This window comes from Diorhabda sublineata, chromosome 4 (assembly GCF_026230105.1).
Source record: "Diorhabda sublineata isolate icDioSubl1.1 chromosome 4, icDioSubl1.1, whole genome shotgun sequence".
Classification (NCBI taxonomy): domain Eukaryota; kingdom Metazoa; phylum Arthropoda; class Insecta; order Coleoptera; family Chrysomelidae; genus Diorhabda; species Diorhabda sublineata.
In genome coordinates this window covers 25,175,495-25,194,673 of record NC_079477.1, presented here as the reverse complement: position 1 = coordinate 25,194,673, position 19,179 = coordinate 25,175,495, and the positions used below count along the sequence as shown (strand labels likewise).

Below are 19,179 nucleotides of genomic sequence, written 5' to 3'. Positions count from 1 at the left end.
AGTCTGCTTCGTTTTTAACGCTTGCTGCTTCGTTCTTGACGCCTGCTGAAGCATATAGAATCTTAACGGCAAAAACTGACAGCATGTTTAACAGTCAGATATGAAAAAGATTCATTTTACCCTGTTATTGTGAAGTATTTGTTTCCTCCCAAAAGAAAATCAATCAAAATCTGAATATTCGATATATATCAAGTATCAAATTGAAATGACTCAATATCAAGCCTTTAAACTAAGTATTTGTACAAAAAATATTCATTTACTCATGGAAATTTTGACAGTCACGAGATAGGATAAAGTAGAAACTTGAAAAAATAAAAAATTGAGAGAAAATTTACAATGAAAAATCGAGATTAGAAGGAAAAAAGAATGTTGAACTAGCGATAAGAGTTATACACGCATATGAAGAACTTTACTTCGAAATATTTTATGCTTTTGTTAATTAACTTGATATGCAGACGATGTAGAATCACATTTTTTAATAAAATCTTTTTCTCGGGATTGTTTGGAATGTGTTTATAAGGTACAAGAAACGTCCTTAAAAGATAGTATTTCATTCGTAAGAAAAACGCGAGAAAAATGCTAGTTAAAAAATAGTTTTCTTATGAACAACAATTCTCGATACTTTACATGCCACATTTTGCTAAACGCTACAAATTCCATTGAAAATTAACAGGATCGTACTCGGGAATTTATATTGTGACGTGCTGGACGTACCACCCTCAAAATGTTTTAGTATTTCATTCACACACTCATGTTTAAAACAATATCCAAACTTCTTAAAATTTCCATCTCGCCAAGAGATAGCTCCAGATACCTCAATTGCACATGCACCACAATATAAAAACAACTTTATGAGAGATATTCTTAGATTTATGTCAAGAATATTACGAAGACGTTTTTTTAAATCAAAAAAATAATAACTCATATAGCCTTTGCGGTATTTTCCTATTTTTACAGTAGACCAACGCCTGACTTATGGTTTATCTGTTTTTTCCATCCGATTTTTGTGGGTTTTATTCTTGAAATAAAATTTGTTTTTGTTGATTTAATATATTTTCCTAAACGAGAAGCATTATAATTTTTCTTTGCTAGCCACCCAGCTATATATTTTAAAGCTTTTTCATTCTGGAGCTGCCGGGGTCATTAACGTCAAGATTTCCCGTACACTGCACGTGTAATGCTCTAGGATTGATATCAAGAATCTGTTTCTGAAGCCCTTTCATGTTCGATATGTTTTCCTAGACTTTATCTCGTATATCTTCAACTTAGAACTCAAGACCATGTAAAAAACTGCGCATGCTTTTCTTAATAAAATATCTATCTAACCACCTGAAATTTTCATTATTGACCACCACATCCCTCACTACATTCTATATTTCTTAAACTGGACAAGTGGGACATGGCGATTTTGATGTTTCAATTATTATTCAAACTTCAGCACCTTTATTTGATTTATTTGATTTTTTTTTGAAAAATACATGAAAAATTTGGATTAATTGATAAAATTAGATGCGGTTTTCCATTATTTTGGCCCTCCATCTGCTAGGATCGACAAATTTAGAAAAATCGGATAATTTTATTCAAAATTGGTAGCAGTTTTCCGGGGTCGCTGATTATGAATTAGGTAATGGTTTTTTGAAACACAGAATGGCGGCAAAAAAATGACGAAATTGATTTTTTATGCCTTGGGTACCCTACCAAACATTGCAGGACAAAAAGGTCCTAAACTACAGCATTTAATTTTAGAACTTTGGCCAGCGTTTTGGCGTTTTCACCTACGAGTAGCGATTTTGCAGACCTCATATAATTTCGAGGATATCTTCAATTGAATTATCCTTTTTCTTCTGTACGGGAAATCTTCTTAGAATAGCTGCTACTTCTAGAAATTATTTCGTTACCAGAGTAAACTTTCTATTAATTTTTTAGTAACCTATAGTTACTCTAGAAAGCATAAATTTACAATTACGGTCCTGTTTTATTTTATATACGATATAGTTATATCTAGTGGCACCTTAAGGTGTTCAATTAGCTTTCTTGGTACCTTATTATCTTATCTAGTTCTAAATAAACGCCGCTGCGTTCATTCACCGTTGATAATGACCTCCCAAGGTTTTTTTGTAAGTACGCGAATTAATCTAGAAGCACAGTAAATCTGATATTTGAAATGGATACGCTTTACTTTTTTGACGGACATGTTATTCCAGAAATTTATAAAATCTGCTAAAATAAAACAAAAAAAAACACGTAGTTACCTACAACCTTCATACATTTCAAATTCATTACTTACAATAAACATGCAACATGCAGCTTGAGGCTTCTAGATGGTATTTGATTTTCTCGAATTTTTATGAAAATATTTCATTTTATTTCAAGATCCCAAACAAAAACTATTGTTATTATTTGTCTCGACAATAAATCTTTGAAAAAATAATCGATTGCAGTACAGATCAAACGTAAAAAGCGATCCAAAAAAGAAAATTTTATCTGTTGAATGTGGAATGTAAAATGAAAATCAGATACCGATGAATGGGATCAAAATTAGTACTGAAGATTATAAAACGGACGAAACACACACATAGAAGAATCAATGGAAGAAATTAAGCATAATAACATAATAAACTGTAAAGAGCTAGAAGAGGAAGAAGATGCGAGGTGTTAAAAACTCTTAAATAGGAAGAGAGGAAAATGAGAGAATTTATGAATTATGATATTGCAAGGAAAGTCCATGAAGAAGATATAAAACCGTACAACTAGTAGTATACAGAGCAGGGGGACTACCAAATCTAGTAGAAAACAGAAGTTTCTTGAATTTTTTCTCGATTTTATATTCAAAAAGACCTAAATATCAAAAAACTTCTTCTAAAAAACTAAAAATTGACCAGATTCTTTGGATAGAAATTGGTAGGATAAGGAAAATTTCAATAGGAGGGTTTGTTGGAGTGGAGCCTAATACAAGAATTGCTCTTCTGCAGGACTGGGGATGTGGTGGTTGCCTGGGACTGTGTTTGCTATCTTTCCTGGTGGAGGATATCCTTTTAAACTTATGGAATACAAAAGAAATCACTTTTAAAAAAATTATTTTTTGATTATAAACTTACGGAATATTTTTGATACAATGTTTTTTTTTGTTGTTACAGGTGACAGATTTGTTCGAGAACCATCCTCTACATCCAATTTGCCATGTTCTATTGAACAGATCGAATCACAAAACAAATTTCTTTGACAAAAGATGTTATCACACCACATCTCGAAGAAAAGTAGTTGTTATTGGGACTTTAGAGATTTTAATTTGTTAATTTCTTGAAGTCGATATTTCGTGGAAGCTTGGAAAATAGTATTTTGAAATTAAAGTGAGTTTTCATCAGAATTTTTGTTTTTTTTTCTAATATGTGAACTAATTACGATTTCTTGTATTACCTCATGTTGGTGGCAATCAAATATGCTAATACTTTCATAAAAACAAACATGGTATAACAAATATTTTAATTGAATTGTAGAAGACGTTTATCTGTTGGAATATTCATACCGTGTGGTATATAATTATTAAGTGAATCGGTTGGAAGACACCGCCCATCGTTTACCAACCTAGTTCTATATATTAATTAATCGACGAGACTTGCTTTAATAATGCTAACAATAATAATAGACTGATTTTAATTAACCAGTTGATAGACCGGTCCGAAGAAGTTCTAAGATGAGAAATTATACAGATTATGTCGATGGTTGTGTTGAAGGTGTTAATTATTAACAGAATGGTGATTCCCAAAAGTTTATAATTCTCCTAATTCTTGATGAATGAAGTCAACAACTCTATAATTACAATGTAAAGGAAGGTGACTTAAATTAGATATCTAGATATATAATAGCAAACATTGAAACAGTTATAGATTTGATGACGGTATTTGATATTGTAAATGGAAGTGAGAATTACTAGTTTTTTTAGAAATGTACTCTGAATGAAACATAAGCACTGAATCAGTAAAAACAAAAATACTAATGACAAAATCACAATCATCAAAGGAATGAGATGAAAATATCTCATTATCATTCAACATAAAAAAAATTGATACAAAAATTCAGTAAGAAGAAAATATTAAATTATGAAATTAAGTTAAGAACGTTCTACGTCTTCCAATACCTGATCTACAATCAGTTCTATCATTTCAGCACTTTCAGACCGTTTTTCATTGATTTATTCATCCATTTTTCTCTCTCAGGTACTCCTGGATCTTCTTCGTCATCTTGTTCTTCATGTTTCCACAAATGAATTACATGTTAAGGATGTTTCGCATCTTCTGATGCTTCATCCATTTTTCTCTCTTAGGTACTCCTGGATCTTCTTCGCCTTCTTGTTCTTCTTGTTTCCACAAATGAATTACATGTTAAGGATGTTTCGCATCTTCTGATGCTTCATCCATTTTTCTCTCTTAGGTACTCCTGGATCTTCTTCGTCTTCTTGTTCTTCTTGTTTCCACAAATGAATTACATGTTAAGGATGTTTCGCGTCTTCTGATGCTTGATCTACAATCAGTTCTGTCATTACAGCATTTCCAAATCTTCTTACTTGATTTATTCATCCATTTTTCTCTCTCAGGTACTCCTGGATCTTCTTCGCCTTCTTGTTCTTCTTGTTTCCACAAATGAATTACATGTTAAGGATATTTCGCATCTTCTGATGCCTCATCCATTTTTCTCTCTTAGGTACTCCTGGATCTTCTTCGTCTTCTTGTTCTTCTTGTTTCCACAAATGAATTACATGTTAAAGATGTTTCGCATCTTCTGATGCTTGTACTACAATCAGTTCTGTCATTACAGCATTTCCAAATCTTCTTACTTGATTTCTTCATCCATTTTCCTCTCTCAGGTACTCCTGGATCTTCTTCGCCTTCTTGTTCTTCTTGTTTCCACAAATGTTATATTATATGTTAAGAATGTTTCGTGTCTTCTGATGCCTGATCTACAATCAATTGTTGTTCAGCACATCGAGATCTTGTTTCCTTACTTTCTTCATGAATTCTTCTCATATAGCTTCTTCTATAGTTGTTCATACATCGTATTCTCAATTCTCAACTCTGTTTTTTTAAGTTCGTATGTACCGAAAGCCTCCACAGTGCCATACATATGAATCATACTTATAACCTCAATAACCATTTTCAAAAACTGTAGATTGTATAGTTTCTATTACAAACTTTTAATCTTCATGGTATCTAAACGTTCAAAACTGTAGTTCTAATTGCTATTTGACTATATGATGGATTTTTGTTTACTCATTTTTATGTAATGTTCTACATTCAAACTCTCAGTTTCTTGTATATGTTTTCCTTTTGCTTTATCGTTTTCTCTATTTCTGGTATTAACGATTTGACCATTTGGTAAAGTATGCTCTTGACATTCTAAGATTTGTTCTCCTCCATCAATTTTCACGTCCTTTCTCGTTGCTTCATTAGTACCAGAGTCTTTGCATCAAGGTTTATAACGATGAGGTTTTGCAAGAATTTACAATCGAAAATTAACTGATATTTGATTTCAATAACTGGCCTATGTATCGTGTTGCGAGAAAATTGATGATTAACTAGATTGGTGAAAAAGATTTAATGTGAGATAAAATTCGCGCTAAATAAGCATTATTTGCAATTTTAATAAACAAGAAAATAAAGTTATAACGATGAATTTGCTATTGATATATTGACTTTCCTATTTTCCTTCTCATATAAAGTAGCGGCTAGTAACTGAAAATATCTTATCTCGGTTTTTTGAATTTTTTTATGACCTCAAAAAAAGTGTTCAAAAAAGGGTTGAAAAAAAATTTATAAACAATCTATTGTTTTTTATAAAAATATCGTAATACCAATGTAATATTCGGAAAGCTGGCGGTTTAATTTGGGGCGAGGTTAGACATTTTTTAAAAAAATTCATCGCGGCTTTGCTTTTCAATATTAAGGAATGTTTTTTGCGTCATTTTGTAGGGGAAGCTTGAAATTTTTATCAATAAAAGTTTCAATAATCTATTATTGGAAATGTGCATTTGGTAGCAGTGTAAGTGACACTGTTTTTCACCGCTGCTCGGATAACGAAAAGAAGCAAAGATGACGCGCTCAAAAATGCTCCGACAGACTTTTTTGAGGTCAAAAAAATACAAAAAACTGAGATAAGGGATTTTTAGTTCAACTCTTGTTCTTTCCAACGCAACTTTCCAAATGATGATGGGACCATCCGGTAAGCAAGATTGGTCCTTTGAAAAAAAGGGCTTCCTTTAGTTTAATAGCCATTTTGCAAAAGCTATTGGGGCGACTGGGCCCATCTTTAGAGCATTGATTAAGTACATCGAGATCTCACTTTTTAGTAAATAAGAAACCTTTATATTTAAAATTAAACAAACTATAACCAATTTTAAAAATTAAAAATTTTCTCCTTTCGGTTAAAATATCTAAGCAACAAATTATCGAAATTTAATTTATAAAAGCTTATTTTGAAGATTTTTCAATTCTCTACAATATTGCCCATAGTAACAAAGACGAGTGTTGCATAGGTTCAGCGCAAAACGCAAGAAACAAAATTTGTACCGATTTTTTGATGTTTTTATTGTTTAAAAAAATAACGCATAGACAAAAAATGTTGAATTTTATGCACATAACTTTTATTTAACCCCTAGAACACGATGGTGTTGTTTTTTTTCCTACAATTAATTTTGTCACGTAATTTCGTAAATGCCCTGGCCTAATTAGTGTGTAGAGAAGCAACAGAATGAGACGAAGCTGTATAGATATGCAGTCTCATTGATATTTTATTTTTTCTTTCGTTTCGATTATGAGCAAAGTCTCTTAATCCCCTCCTGTATACGACTTTGAGTTTTGTTTGATAAAGTTATATGATTTCATTGTTTATTGATTTGAGATAACAGCATCTATTCCCGTTTGGTTTCTTTATTTAATTTTTAAAATAAATAGTTCGTGTCGTATCTCTAACAACCCTGAAAACCCATAACTTTGTTTAAGTTTCAACTGTCAATGATCTAATCAAAGTCGGATTTTTATTTATAAATGTTTTCCTTTCATGTAAAAAGTTTGTTGATGATTAAGTTTAAATGACCCGTTGTTTGAAAAAGTTTGAAAAACAGTGTTTATAATTTCTTTAAATAGATTCATACCGGGTGGTATAGAGCATCTCATTTAAAATTCGATTAAAGATAAAGTCGATTAGGACTGGGATTACGCTGAAGATGGCGTTGCTTTCAGTATTTTGGAAGAATAGGTATAGTCAGTGATGAAAAATCAAGCTCGGAAATCGAAAAATCGCTTTAAAGGTTACCAATAGCACTTTGTATTTTGGCCCCAGAAACTCGAAATTTGAGATGATAAGGGGAACATAAGGGAGAACATTTTAGAATTTCTATATACTTAGTGCCGTCCAGGAGTTCTGAGCCTAACTCAAAATGTTTCTACACCTCTAGCTCAGCTTCCAAATCAGGGTATATGGTGGGTGCTCGATCTCTGTGAATCTATATTCGTGTGGACTGGAACATTGTCATGAAACAAGCCCGCACCTTGGTTGATTTTGCCGCGTATTTTTCGATAATTTTTTGACGCAGTACCTTAGTAAGTAAGAGTAATATGCCGCGTTTACGATTGTATTTGATTGTTTGAATTCAATCTAAAGAATACCTTCGCAGTCTCAAAATTTCGCGAACATCGCACGGGATGTCTTTCCATGGAATCTTTTTTGGATATCATAGTTTCATAACCAGTTACAATGGATCGAACTACACTTTCTGGTGGTGGTCCTCGTGATAAAGTTTTAAAAATCGCCCACCTTCCACTAATTTTTATCATATTTAAATGTTCATTTTGGAAATGCAGGCGTAAGCTGCATTTTTTTGTTTTTAGGCGCCAGTCGCTTCTATTCTAATTAATAATTAACCTAAATGAAGTTTTAATTTATACCACAATTCCATCGTTTACTTAATAAAATATTTATAGAAAAAACTAGTCAATGATAGAACATTCATTTTACATTTGATGATTCATTTTCTTTGAATTGATTGGGAAATTTTGATCGGTAGACTCGTTCATGATTATTTATTATAATTAATGATATTGGAATATAATGAATTGATTCAAAATAGCTACACTCGAAAACTACTTTCGAAACAGATGCAGATTTTATGTATTTTCTCAACTACTTAACAGTTAACATCACTCAATAAGTCTTGTGAATGTACACAGATGGCGCCGTCATTCTCAAATCCATATGACGTTTATGAAGTACCAACTTTCAAAAAACTATATGTAAAATTTCATGATATTTCGATTAGTCAGAAACAAGTGACAACCATTTATTTTGAAAGCACTGGATTCAAAAACATTTCGCGTGTTAATTTATGATTGCTTCTTGATGACAAAAAATTCTGTACAAGCTCAGCAATGGCTATAAAAGTGTTATTAAGACTCTGCTCTATCGAAAAGAACCATTTGTTATTGGTGTACTGAATTTGAACGACTGATACCAATGATAATGAATGTTTTGGTCATCCAATTGAAGTGCTTACTCCAGAAAACATGAAGAAAGTCTATAAATTGGTTATATCTAATCGTACATTGAAATTGTGTGAGATAGCTGAGGTTGTAAAGATATCAGAAGGCAGTGGGTTTACAATTATATATGAACATTTCACCATGAGAAGTGGGTGCCGCGTTTGCTTACTGTGGATCAAAAACAAGAAAGTGTTGAAGATTCAGAGCAGTGTTTGGCCATGTTTACACGTCATAAATCAAATTTTTTGCGTAGATATGTGATAATAGATGAAACACTTCACTCCGGAATCAGAACGATCATCATCTGAGTGCACTGTTGCCGGTGAAACACGTCCGAAGCGTCCAAAGACACAACAGTCAGCTGGGAAGGTTATGGCTTCAGTATTATGGAATGTGCATGGAATATTGTTCATTGACTATGTCCAAAAGCGAGAGATAATCAATAGCGAATACTACATAGCAAAAATCATGGAATTACGGTCTCTTATGTCGAAAAAAAACCACTGTTTCACCAAGACAATGCATCGATTCATCAGTCAATGGCAACGATGGTTAAATTGAATGAATTTCACTTCGAATAGTTTCCTTATCCACTGTAAAGTCCAGATCTGGCCACCAGTGACTACTGGCTATTCATTGATATCAAGAAAGTACTCGCCGATAAGAAATTTAGCTGAAATGAAGAAGGAATTGCTGAAACTGAAGCCTATTGTGAGGCAAAAGATAAAACCTTCTTCAAGCACGGTATCGAGAAGTTAGAGAAGCTTTGGAATGATTGTATTGCTCTTGAAGGAGAGTCGTGTAGTGTATACGAAATAAAAGTTTTAATAATGATGATAAAGTTTCAAAAATTTTTTCAGTTGAATTGTTAACATTACAACATGTATAATAAAATTTTAGGAACGTTAAGTCAATTAGACAAGTTATAGAAAGTGAAAAGAATTTGAAAACGAACCTAATAGAAGATGGGTGACGAAACTTTCGTCTTTTACTATAATCTGACATTCAAAAGAAATTTTATGGAGTTATATCGGAAAAAAGCTCGTGCAATAAGAAGCACTAGTCATAGAAAGCACCAAAAAAGTGATGGCTGAAATATTTTTTGGGACTGCGAAGGTCAATACGAATACGAATGCGAATATCAAATAGAAATGTTAGCGCGACATATTACTCTTACATTCTTAGGTAGTTTCATTAAAAGATTATCGAAAAAAGGCACGGCAAAATCAACTCAGTTCATGACAATGTTCCAGTCCACACTGTTTCGCTTTCCAAGACCACTGTACACAAATGTGGCTTCGTTGATATTGAACACCCACTATATAGCCCTGATCTGAACGGATAGATGCATGATATTTTTATAGTGGGATAGAAGCTTTGGTGAAACGTTCTGAAAAAGATATTTTTTCCTATGTTCCTACGTAAGTCTATAACCAAAGTTTTTGTGGCGGGCTCGTTGAATATAAGAAGATCAAAACTGGAATAAACAATTTGAGACCGTTCTCTTTTTGACATTTTTCAATATCATGAAGCAAGGGTTATATTTTTTTTCCTCAACTGTCTGTCATTAAAAGTTTTACAAATCGGTAATTATATGTTTTATTCACACATTGTTGTGTCATATAATATATAAATAAACAAAAAGAAAACACCGATGGATGTTATAAGGTTAAATAGGAGCGATTTAAATCATATAGTGGATTACGTCATATCGAAGGCAGACCTCCAGACATATGAGCGCAATAATTATGGAGATCAATTAATTAGAACGGAAAATAAAATTTTAGTGAACTGAAGCATTAGCTCACTATCAGGATATTAAACTTGCGTAACAGTCTAGTCTTGTTTACTTTATGGATCGTAAATTTTTATTATAAAAATTTTAAATTATAGATTAATAGGAACAAATACAATGTAAGAACCAAATGTAACAGAAGTTATTGAATCATTACGAGGTTTGGCTATTAAATAATGAGACGAGTTACGAAAAATGGTTTTATTATAAAAATTATTCTACATTAGAATGCTCCCCTTCAATATACTCTCCCTTCCCCTAGCCGCACACCTTTCCATACGTTTTTTCCATTGATCGAAGCAGTGCTGGAAGTCTTCTTGGGTGAGGACCTTTAGGAGCTCTGAAGATTCAACACTTGTATCGATTCAAATCGGGTCCCTTTCAATCTAACCTAACCTTTCAAGGAAATATGAGTAGATCCGTTGACGCAAGAGCTTTTGGTCAGGAGTCATCAGAATCAGATTTTTTGGCACCAACTTCCCTCGTTCAAAATTTTTCTAACCGTTTTTTATCGGGGTTTACAGCCTCGCCTCAGCAATCATTCGGATGGTCATTCGACGATCTGCACGCACAATTTGGTTGATTTTGGTCACTGATTCCGGAGTTTTAACAGTCACAGGCGACCTGGGCGAAGGTCATCTTCAGTGCTCTCTCGGACCTCACTAAAACGCTTACACCACTCAAAAACACGCGCACGAGATAGAGAATTGTCTCCATAGACCTCTTGCAACAATTTATAGCACTCAATCGGAGTTTTTTTCAATTTAACGAGAAATTTGATATGGATACGTTGTTCCTATTTTTCGTCACACATGGTTTTCGGGCACGAGAAGAAACTATACTATAATAGTGACGGAAAGTGTTTTGGGACTTGCATAGATAAGATGTCTAGATACCCAATGCACTACTCGTTTTTTAACCCACCTGTCTAGGGCGCCTTCTAGGCGCGCAGTCTCGTTATTTAATAGCCAGACCTCGTAAATTCCTTTTAGTGAGGCATCAATTCGAACCATAAAATTCTAGTAATTAAACTAGACTATTTGACATTAATTATTTCAAAACTTGGTAGAATTTTTCATCCTCGAACGTATCAGGACGACAACCATTTAGAAATTTAAACCAGATATGGCCAGCTACGACAAAAATTTAGATTTTTAAGAATGCTTCCATCAAAACTTCAATTATTTCTGAAAGAAAACTTCCATTCGACTCCCAGCGAAGGCTTAAGTTCAGGTATTAAATGAGATGAGAACTTAATGATAAGAAGCATAAAACATGATAATTTATGTCCAATATTATTCACTATTATTCAAATTAGATAACGAAATGAATGGAATTTAAAACTGAGGTAAAATTTGAAACAATTAGGAATTGATTCTAAATGCAGATGATATTTGATAGATTTTGTAAAGGCCGCTTGACATGATGCAATACAACGGGCAATGCAATTCAAGACGCAATATTTCTTGATCAAAAGCATGCAGATCAGCTGACTTTCGTAAAACTTGGCTTCGTTATTTTCATTGTTAAAAACAGTACAAAATATTAGTAAAAATTGGAGGTTAGGAATGTGTTTACTTCTACTGTTTACAGAGACTTTCATGCAATTTCTTGCACGTTATATTGCATAATGTCAAGCGGCCTTTACAGTCCTTCATTCAACTTATGTATCCTCTGATTGTTTTCATGTGCCAACGACCAGCGCTGTCGATGCACTTTAAACTAAAATAAAACAATTTATGTCCGTTATATCAAATGACGAATCGATCGAATCACAGGTTTTTGCATCCATTCAAAACAGGTACAGAAATTGAAGAAATCAATTTATATAAATATATCAAAGTATTTTCATGAAAGGAAAATCTATATATTTTGAAGAATCATCTAAAATAACTATGTGCGTTATTGAATGGTATCTGGTAAACATAAACAAATATATAATGGAAATTCTTTGTATATACTATTTAAACCGATAAAAAATTTCTATAGGAACGATGTAGTTGATATTTATTTAATTTATTATTCTATTTATTTCTTGCATCTGCCATAAGTATGTTAATAAAGTTACTCAACATCACGCACGATGACGTCAAGGGAAACGAAAAGTATGTGCGTACAGAATTAATTAAGTGTATAAATGAAAATTTAAAAAAAATATAATTTATCGCCGAACGTGTTATTACGTTCTAATTATCATTTTCCTGCTTCTATTTGCTTGGTAGTGTATGTCTGTGATTATTAATTTCTAAGGGCAATCCAGCAGCATACAATTAAACATGACTGAGGTAAAAAACAGAATATTGTGTCACAAAATAAAATATATTTTTTACGTGATGATTTGTTTTAATCTTAGATCTATTTTAATAAACAAATAAAAGTTAAAACTTTGACATTTCCACAATACTTCGGTCTTTATCAAACTATATGATTTTTTGGACCAACTTAAAAACGATTTTAGATACTGAGTCTACTCTCTCTCAAATCTTTTCTTGAATTACTGCCCTCCAAAGTTACTTTGCTTTCGGTTTTTCCCCTAGTCTCCTAAATGTATCTGGTATATTCGAATGTTCCATTACCTCTCACATTTCTTTCTTTTAATGGTACGAGGATGGTTTCAGATGTACCTGGCCTGATCTAGAGATTTTGTTTGAAGACGCCACGTTGTTTACTATTTGTTTGGCAGCTATCAATGCTATCAATCAATGAAAGAATTAGCCCAACCAATATGAAAGTTGAACTAGATTCTACTCTGGGTGAGACTGCTTCTTCGTTATTAATAGTAAAATATTGGATAGTTGAGTTTAAGCAAGGCCGTGCGATCTGCGAGAACCAGCATCGCAGTGGTCGACCAAATGAGGTAACGACTCCAGAACTGTTGAATTAAATCCACGAAGCGTTACTGGATGATCGTCGACTGGAAGTGCACGAACTAGCAGACATAGTAGGCATTTCAAAAAATGCGATACATCGCATATTAACCGAAAACTTGGATATGAGAAAGCTATGCGCAAAATGGTAGCTGCATTTGCTCACAGCGTCATCAAGATGTTTTCATCGAGTGTTCTACAGAAATAAAGCCTAATTTTTGCACCGTTTCATAACCATGGATGAAACGTGGGTCCGGCTCCAAAGAAGGCAAACACTGTTCCATTTGCAGGCAAAGTTATGATGTAGGTTTTTGGGGATAATTTTCAATGATTATCTTGAAAAAGAAAAAAACTTTCAACAGCGAACTTATTGCAATGTTTGAGCGAAGAAATCAAGCCAAAACGGTCGCATTTGGCTAAGAAGAAAGTGTTGTTTCATCAAGACAACGCACCAGCTCACAGATCCGTTAATGCAATGACCAAAATTAAAGAATTGAAGTTTGAATTTGCTTGCTGGTCAAAGATTTTCTAACAATAAAGAGGTGATGTTGGTAGTTTCGATTCTTATTATAAAAAGAGTATCGAAAAAGGAGATTACGTTGAAAAATATATTTTTTCCCAAAATTTTGGTGTTTTCTTTGTTAGCCCAGGTACTTCTAAGACCATCTTCGTCCATAATAGGCCATCATAAGCCAGTAATCGAACAATATGTACATGTGGACTGAGATTCTCTTGAAGTTGGTTTATGATGAAGAGTTGGTCTATTGTCGATTTCCCTGCTTTGAAACCTCATTGATATACTTTTACATTTTTTGTTGTATTTCTTCTTGTTGCATCTAAAAGTGGGATCTTTTTTGCAGATTAATGCTTTGTTCTAATTTGAAAGTATCATCTCTTCTCTCCATAGTTGTATCAACAATAGTCATATTGTTTACCACCATATCTTCATAATTTCTATGTCATTATTATTGTCTTCCCCAATCATTTTGTACAAAAATTAACGAAAGAATTATCAACGTGAAAGAATATTCTAAGATCTCCTCGCAAGCGGAATTCTTTAGAAAAATTAATGCCAATGATTGAGGTCAATATACTTTATCTAGGGTAGCTGGGAATATTACTTTATTATATTCCAATGTGTAATTTCATAATTATAATAATATTTTTTCTGTTTTGTTTCAGTTGAAATGACTAACCGATTTTCAAAGAAACAAATATTAGCTAGCTGCACCATATTGGTGTTATTAGCATTAGTTATATTCATTTGGGTGGAATTCAGTCAAGGGACATTTATTACCAAACGGCAGTATACTGCCATAAATATAACATCTGCTGCTTACAAAAATGGCGAAACTCAAAACACAACCACAAGGCATAAAGGTAGGTTTTGTTTTATATTAAGCATTTTTACCCTAACAATACTAGCGAAAAAATTACTATTAATTAATTGACTTGAAAAAAATAGAAAAATCTTTTTGGTTGTCTTGATATTTGTTGCAAATTGGACTATTACTTTCCCCTATTTGATACGATTTTTTTTCCATTTCCGTGGAACAATTCCAAACTATTTTGCATAGTGGTTTTTATTATATTAAAAGGGCGCTATACATACGAAGATATATTGAAAAATTCTTGGCCTACTATAGAACCAAACAAAATTTCAATATCAAAATATTTTATTACTCAACATATTCTCGTCTCAATTGTATACAATTATTACAGCGAACCTGCAACGTCTCTAGACCTTTCAAAAAAAAATGTTTCTTCTTGCTCTGCAAACCAGACCTCCATAGCTTTTATTACCTCCTCGACGAAAGAAAATTTACGACCTTCTGAACTTTTTCTCAGTTGAAGAAAGAGATGATAGTCGGACGGAGCAAAATCTGGTGAATAATGGGGGTGTTCTAGTAATACAAATCCTAAATAACGAATTTTTTGCATGGCAACATGAGATTTGTGTGCAGGGGCGTTGTCCTGCAAAAACAAAACACCTTTGATAGCTTTCCGCGTCTTTTCTCTCTAATTTTTTCCCGTAGAGTGGTCATTAATTTCGAATAGTAATCTCCAGTTATTGTTCTACCCTTATCCAAAAAATCAATCATGATTACTCCCAAAAAACTGAAGCAAGAACTTTTCCAGTAGATTTTTGGACACGAAACTTCTTAGGTCTTGGAGAACCAGAGTGTCGCCATTCCATCGATTGCTGCTTTGTTTCTGGATCGTAGAAATGTACCCAAGTCTCATCCATAGTAAAAATTCAGTTTAAGAAGTCTACATCGTTTTCAAATCGAGCACAGATCGACCGCGATGCTTCTAATCCTCCATGCTTTTGGTCACCAGTCAAACATTTGGAGATCCATTTTGCAGCAATTTTTCTCATGTCCAAATTGATGTGAACTATATGATGAACGCGTTTTTATGAAATAATCAGTGCTTCAGAAATCCGTTTTAGCCTAATTCGACGATCTAATAAAATCATGTCATGAACTGCATCGATATTTTCGGGGACTGACACATAAACTGGCCTTCCCGATCGGTCATCATCTTCAATGGAAAATTTACCTCCTTTGAAGCTTGCATTTCAATTTTTCACGCTGTGGGAAATGGAGAAGAACAGAGCGAAACTTTCATAAGTGAGAAAAAATCTTCATACATTAAATCTCTTCTATTTCGTTTATTGTAAATTTATAGTCCGTGTCGTCCTTCAGATTCACGAACCAATAAAATCTATATTCTGAACTGCAATCTCTATAATAAATACAATTCCAATTTCAAAGAGTAGCCGCTTATTTTTTGATGTCTCGTGATTCACACTGTCCTTGGAACAGGCGGAAGCGCGCGATTCAAAGCAGCAGCGCCGGAAACTAATGCCTTAGGAGTTGTAAAAATTTGCTCGTTGAGTACCGCTCAGTTTAGATGAGGCTACGATAGACAAAAAATCAGCTAACCACGCAGATTTGATGATAATGCAACCTATTGAACGAAGGAGAAACAATATTTTGTTTTAATAAATTATATTTTACGAGCTTTATCTGTTAGTCATTTAATTTTAGAATAAGCTTCGTTGAACCTTGAAAACTAAATGGACTTTTAACTATAAATTTATCTCTGTCGAAAAAATTAAACGTCTAAAAGATTGGCAACGTACGAATGTAATTTGGCGCGCCTAATAATAACCAATTTTATTTTTATATGCGATTGCCCACGATAATTGTTTCCAAATACAATACGGGGCGTTTACACCAATCTGTGAACTTACCCACTCGCTTATTTTTTCACGTCTTATTATTTCGGTGTAACCGCTTCTTATTTTTTGTTTATTCTAAGTAACGTTTATTCGTAATGAGTGCCTTTTGATTTGATTTATTTTTTGTTATAACTTTAATGAAAATAATGATAAGGTTGTCAAAAAAGCACCGTATAATATTAGAACGATAATTATAAGAAATATGCTAACTAAATCTAAAAAATCACATTAAATTGTATCGCCAGAAATGTTAGTAGGGTTACCAACGAATAGTACAACATTTTTCACTTAACCTTAGTTTTAAACTAGGAGGACCATTCTAGGAACCTGAATCACGCCTTTAAAATCACTAAAATAGTTACTAGATTGGAAACCATGACAAAATATTAGTCATACTAAAATTTGATGATAATGAACCACAAACTAAATAATAATTAACCTCAGACACACCATAAAAGAGCGAATGCATATTATCGAAAACATCAAAAAATACAACGATTGTAAATTGAATTTATAAAGAATTTCAAAGTTGGTGACTATGTTTTTTGAAAAAGAAACTATGAACAATGCGCCTAAACATATTTTTTGTTATATCGTCGAAGGTTTCTATAATTCCTAGACGATCTCCACGAAGTCAAAATATTCCATAGATAAATATTGCACGTCGTTCGACAAGTCTCTTTCTATTGCATCACTAACAAAACCTCCATAAGTAAATCAAACAAATTCCCAACAAAAATGAAAATAACAAAGCTAAGTGAAAGAAGTAACCAGACTTCTCCCTATTGCAACTTGTACGCAATAAAAATGCCACCAAATCGATAATGTTGCAACTGGGGCCACGATATCTTATACAAGAGCTGCACTAGAAGTGATTCTAAAATCTCCCACCTTTCCACATAGTACTGGAAAGCGTGTCAGAGAAAACATCACTTAGAATGTTCAGAGACGGAATCATTAAAGAAAACTCTTTCCTAAATAATGATCAACCCTGGAACATGCCTCAGGTTATTGCATCAAAAAAGTTTAGCTTTGATAACAAATTGACCTCAGTACTAAGCTGTAGAAACAACTGTCACCATACAAGAAATTAACAGAAATACCATCAAATCAAAAACAGCACACGGAATTGGAATAGGAGTGTACAGGTTCTGAAAGCCTTGGCAGCGCACCAAACATTTTTCAAGCAGAAATTTATGCAATTTAAAAATGTGTTTAGTTCAATCTAGAGAAGAACTATCGTAAACTATTAGAGCTATAAGCCCCAATATCATAAAAACCAAACTTGTTTGGGATTGCCTTGAAAAATTAAGCGAGCTAGGCAAGAAAAATAAAATTACCCTGCAATGGATTCCCGAACCCTTTCTGTGGTATCAGCTACAGAACAATGAAAAAAGCACTGGAAATGAAGGTAGATAAATCAAAACACAATTATTGGGACTGAGATAGGCAAAGACTCCCCTGGGAAGCTACAACCAGAGTAGATCTGCTGAATTAATCAGTTCTATCGGGGTATTGTCTCCTCAACAAACATCTGAAGACGCCAGACCTAGCAGATAATGCGGCGTGCAGGTTTTGTTGCACAGAGGACGAAAAATCTATCCACATTCTCTCGAAGTATGAAACACTAAGAAACTCCAGATTACTACACCTAGAAGCGTAAGAAATAGAAGACGAAGGTCTCTGGCAATTAAAGACATCCCATATTCTAGACGTTTTAAAAGGAGTTCTATAGTATCCCTGCAAGAAAGAGGGACAACAATAGATCCTTAGGGTCGCAGTGTATACGAATTCCCAAATCTATTATGTTGCGAATTTTGCATGAAACAATTAGCTGAACTTCATCCGCGCATGCTCTTCACCAAGAAATATTGCGTCTTGCATTGTATTGCATCATGTCAAGCAGCCTTTAATAATTCGAAACACGGTCGATCTAGCAACTCCTAAAAAATACATTTTGTATCCGTTAATTTCATACAAAAATTCTATTTTCGATGACTTATCCAACGTTTTCAAAATTTTGAACACAATTGCATTCACCTTTGTATCTGGTTCATCATTTGAGATTGGTTTATACACATTCTCAATGTTTTGATTCTCTGTCTACGATAAGAGGCCTAAAATTACAGAGCACCTTTTTTTTGAAAAGGCCAATGATATCGCTAGTATTTGGGATAGTTCATTTTAAAATTATAATTTAATAAAAGAACAAGAAAGAACAAAATAATAAATGTCAAAAGTGCTATGTAAAACCGGCTGCGATTTGACCAATCAGGCAAATTTTAGGTTATGTCAGGTTAGCCTGGTCGTTTCTAACTCTCCGAGTTATTCCAAGTAATCTCAATTTCAAATTATACGCATTTTTTGTCCAATTATTCCGTCCCTTTTCATTTCATTCACAGTAAATGGTTGCATGTTTTGAATACGATCTAAAATTTTACTTTACTCATTATCTGTTATGTCACTGGTCATATTCTGTTTTATCACTAAAATACGGTCCAAATACCTTGTCTTTAACCTATGTAGTTATGAGCCGTTCTTGTATATCTAAATGAACATATTGATAAAATTTGTTGACCGGCGCGACGAATGGATACGCATATATTTTTTGCCTACTGATCTAGTCGCTGATGTCATTCATCTTATATTTATTCATTTTTATACATGTATGTGTGTATGTGTCTCAGATATTCATCTAAAAATAAGAGGTGACATAAGTGTCGAAAGGTTTTTGCTCCT

At 33.3% G+C, this 19,179-nt stretch overlaps 1 protein-coding gene across 3 annotated transcripts in view; it reads left to right on the top strand.

The window, feature by feature from the left end:
• The window catches only part of LOC130442435 (A disintegrin and metalloproteinase with thrombospondin motifs 9), a 213,014-nt gene that overhangs the window by 40,013 nt on the left and 153,822 nt on the right, over positions 1-19,179 (top strand). For all 3 annotated transcript variants that reach the window (XM_056776533.1, XM_056776532.1, XM_056776531.1), the window contains 2 exons: positions 3,138-3,350; positions 14,376-14,573. In XM_056776533.1, the coding sequence (XP_056632511.1) occupies positions 14,381-14,573 (193 nt within the window). In that variant the 5' untranslated portion in view covers positions 3,138-3,350; positions 14,376-14,380. The remainder of the gene's footprint in view (positions 1-3,137; positions 3,351-14,375; positions 14,574-19,179) is intronic.